The following is a 3015-nucleotide window of genomic DNA, read 5'->3' on the forward strand; positions in this document are numbered from 1 at the left end:
CCATTGCTTGCTGTTTGACCACCGACTGCTTTGACTTCATTTTTCGAGGTTATGCAAAACAGGAACATGATTATAAGCGCAAATATGTTTTTATTTGTCATGTGTTTTGGCGATTTAGTTGGCCTTAATGTAGTCAATACTCGTGCTTTTGTTGCATCCGTTGACTTTTTCTGATTGCTGCCTGACGATGTAACTAGGGGACATAATTTATGGATTGGTCGTTTCAGCACACTATTCTGTAGTTTAAGCGTTACTACACGAACTTTTCCATCCAGTCCTGGATTACATTCCATAACTCTACCAAGCGGCCATTTAGCTGGTTGAGTATTTTCATCCTTTACGATTACAACATGACCTTCTTTTAAATTTTGATGTGATGTTTTCCACTTGTTTCTTTGCTGAAGTGTGTGTAGGTATTCCTCCTTCCAGCGTTTCCAAAAATCACGCTGGATTTTTTGTATTACCTTCCATTTGTTTAAAGTGGATATATTTATGTCAGATTCTCATGTTGGTATGGATATCAGTGGTCTCCCAATAAGAAAATGGCCTGGAGTTAAAGCGTCTACTCCGTTTTCGTCATTTAAAGCATATAATGGACGTGAGTTTAATGATGCCTCAATCTGTGCTAGGACGGTTGCCATCTCCTCAAACGTCAGCTTTGTTTCTCCGATTGCCCTTTTTAAGTGAAATTTCATCCCTTTCATACCAGCCTCCCACATTCCGCCAAAATGTGGCCCTGCCGGGGGATAAAATGCCAAGTAATTGCTTCATTAGCTAAGATTGGTGCAACTTCACAGTTTTGTTTTACTGCTTTTTTAAAGCCGTTGTCGAGCCATCTGCTTGCACCCACGAAATTAGTTCCATTGTCGGAGTAAATGTGTAGAGATTTCCCTCGTCTGCCAAAAAATCTTCTTAGTGCCGCCAGAAATGCTTCTGTTGATGAAAGCCACTTGGGTCCGTTCCACCAAATATCCATATTTAATAATTTGGGAGATGGAATACCTCTTGACGGAACATCTGCTGGATTGTCTTTCGTGTTCACGTGTCTCCAGGTTGCTTGTGGTATAAGTTTTTGGATTTCTTCCACTCGATTTCTAATGAATTTGTCTTTGTTTTTATGATTTTCAATCCAGCCAAGGGTTATTGTTGAATCACTCCATGCATAAGCTTTATGATTCCTCGCAATGATCATGCAAACTTTATTCATTAATTTGGCTAGTAAATGAGCAGCACAGAGTTCCAGCTTAGGTAATGTTTTCCGATTTTTTAGTGGATTAACTTTTGTTTTGGCAGTTAAGTTTTATGGAATCGCCAACTTTGATATATACCACTGCAGCGTACGCCTTTTCGGAAGCATCACCAAATCCGTGAATTTCTACTTCACATTCCATGTTAGTTTCAATCCAGCGTGGAATACGTACTTCTTCCAATATGCCAACAGTGTCAATAAACAGCTTCCATTCATTTTGTAGATCATCAGAAAGCTGTTCGTCCCATCCAGCCTTTTCAATCCAAAGCTTTTGCATGTATAATTTTGCAACCACAGTGATTGGCGATAGCCAGCCCAACGGATCAAATATTTGGGCGATTTGTGATAAAATACTTCTTTTTGTCATTTTCTTCGGCATTCCCAAATTAATTTTGAACTGGAACTGATCTTTCTTTGGATCCCAGTATAGCCCAAGTGTTTTCACTGCTTCATTTTCTTTTATTTGAATTACTTCATTTTCTCCCATGGTGGTGATATTTTTGGTAATATTGTCGCAATTCCATAGCCATTTCCTCAAATGAAATCCAAATAACTGAAGGTGCTTGCTGATTTCTTTTTGGATCATAATACGTTGATTCACCGAATCTCCACCAGTCATGAGATCATCCATATAAAAATCTTCCTTTATGATTTTTTGTAGCCAATTGTTTTTACTTGAGCACTTGTTGGCAATTTCAAATAATGTGCGCACTGCTAAATATGGTGCTGAAGCGGTACCATATGTCACTGTCGTCAACTCGTATTCCTCTATTTTATTTGAAGGATATTCCCGCCACAAAATTCGATGATACACTCTATCTTTTTCCGAAATTTTAATTTGCCGGAACATTTTTTCAACATCAGCTGTGATTACCACTTTCCATAGTCTCCACTTGAGAATAATATCAAACACATCCCTTTGAAGTTTGGGTCCTGTCAACATGATATCGTTTAAGCACTTTCCATTTGAAGTTTTGGCTGACGCATCAAACACAACACGAAGTTTTGTAGTTAATTTATTCTCGCGTATAACAGCCTGGTGTGGCAAATAGTATTTTCCATTTACCTTCTCGTTTGCTTTTATCATATGCCCAAGGTTTTGGTATTCGTGAATGAATTCCTTGTAATCATTGCCAAGCTTTTCACTCTCTTTGAACTTGGCTTCCATGGATAGCAGCCGAGCAATTGCCTGTTTACGAGAGTCACCCAGCTCCATGTCGTCTTTAAATGGAATTTCCACAATGAATCGCCCATCTGCATCTTGTTTAGTGGTTTCCTCGAACTTTTTCAAACACATTTCGTCTTCCACTTTAGCTTCTTCATCTTGTTCTTCCTCTAGCTCCCAAAATCTCTCAAGGTTGGTTACTGCCGATGTGACTTTGCCTGGTTTCTTTTGTTTAATTATTCCAGACAAAATCCAACCGAATTTGGTAGCTTGTGCAAGAACTCCATTGTGCTTTTTTATGCCTCTGTCTATTATTCTGCCGAATATATCACCACCAATCACCATGTCAATTCTATCAGCTTTGTTAAATAATGGGTCAGCAAGAGTGTAGTTTTCCCATTTTTTAAATTTGAACCTGAAGGATTGATCAGGTTGCGAGTTGTAAGGGTTGATAAAACTATAGCATCCACTTCTTCGACGTGCTGGCTTAGAAAACGTGGTGCAATTTGCACTTTAATTTTAAATTTCGATTCACCAACCACAACATCTCCTAGGCTTTGTCATCACTTTTTTCTTTGGTACACCTAATATCTGTGCTGCC

The 3015-nt window shown here is 38.7% G+C and overlaps 1 protein-coding gene across 1 annotated transcript; it reads right to left on the reverse strand.

The window, feature by feature from the left end:
* Positions 1 to 1274: 1274 nt before the first annotated feature.
* On the reverse strand, positions 1275 to 2759 carry LOC118732911. Its single transcript, XM_036462037.1, has one exon. The coding sequence runs from the start codon at positions 2757 to 2759 to the stop codon at positions 1275 to 1277; it is 1485 nt and encodes a 494-aa protein (XP_036317930.1).
* Between the last annotated feature and the right edge of the window lie 256 nt (positions 2760 to 3015).

This window comes from Rhagoletis pomonella, unplaced genomic scaffold (genome assembly GCF_013731165.1).
Source record: "Rhagoletis pomonella isolate Grant_MI unplaced genomic scaffold, Rhpom_1.0 Rhpom_scaffold_00001, whole genome shotgun sequence".
In the NCBI taxonomy this organism is placed as follows: Eukaryota; Metazoa; Arthropoda; class Insecta; order Diptera; family Tephritidae; genus Rhagoletis; species Rhagoletis pomonella.

What these genes read in the sequence shown, in the direction of transcription:
- LOC118732911 (XM_036462037.1), bottom strand. Translation starts at nt 2,759, where the DNA reads ATGGTGATTGGTGGTGATATATTCGGCAGAATAATAGACAGAGGCATA.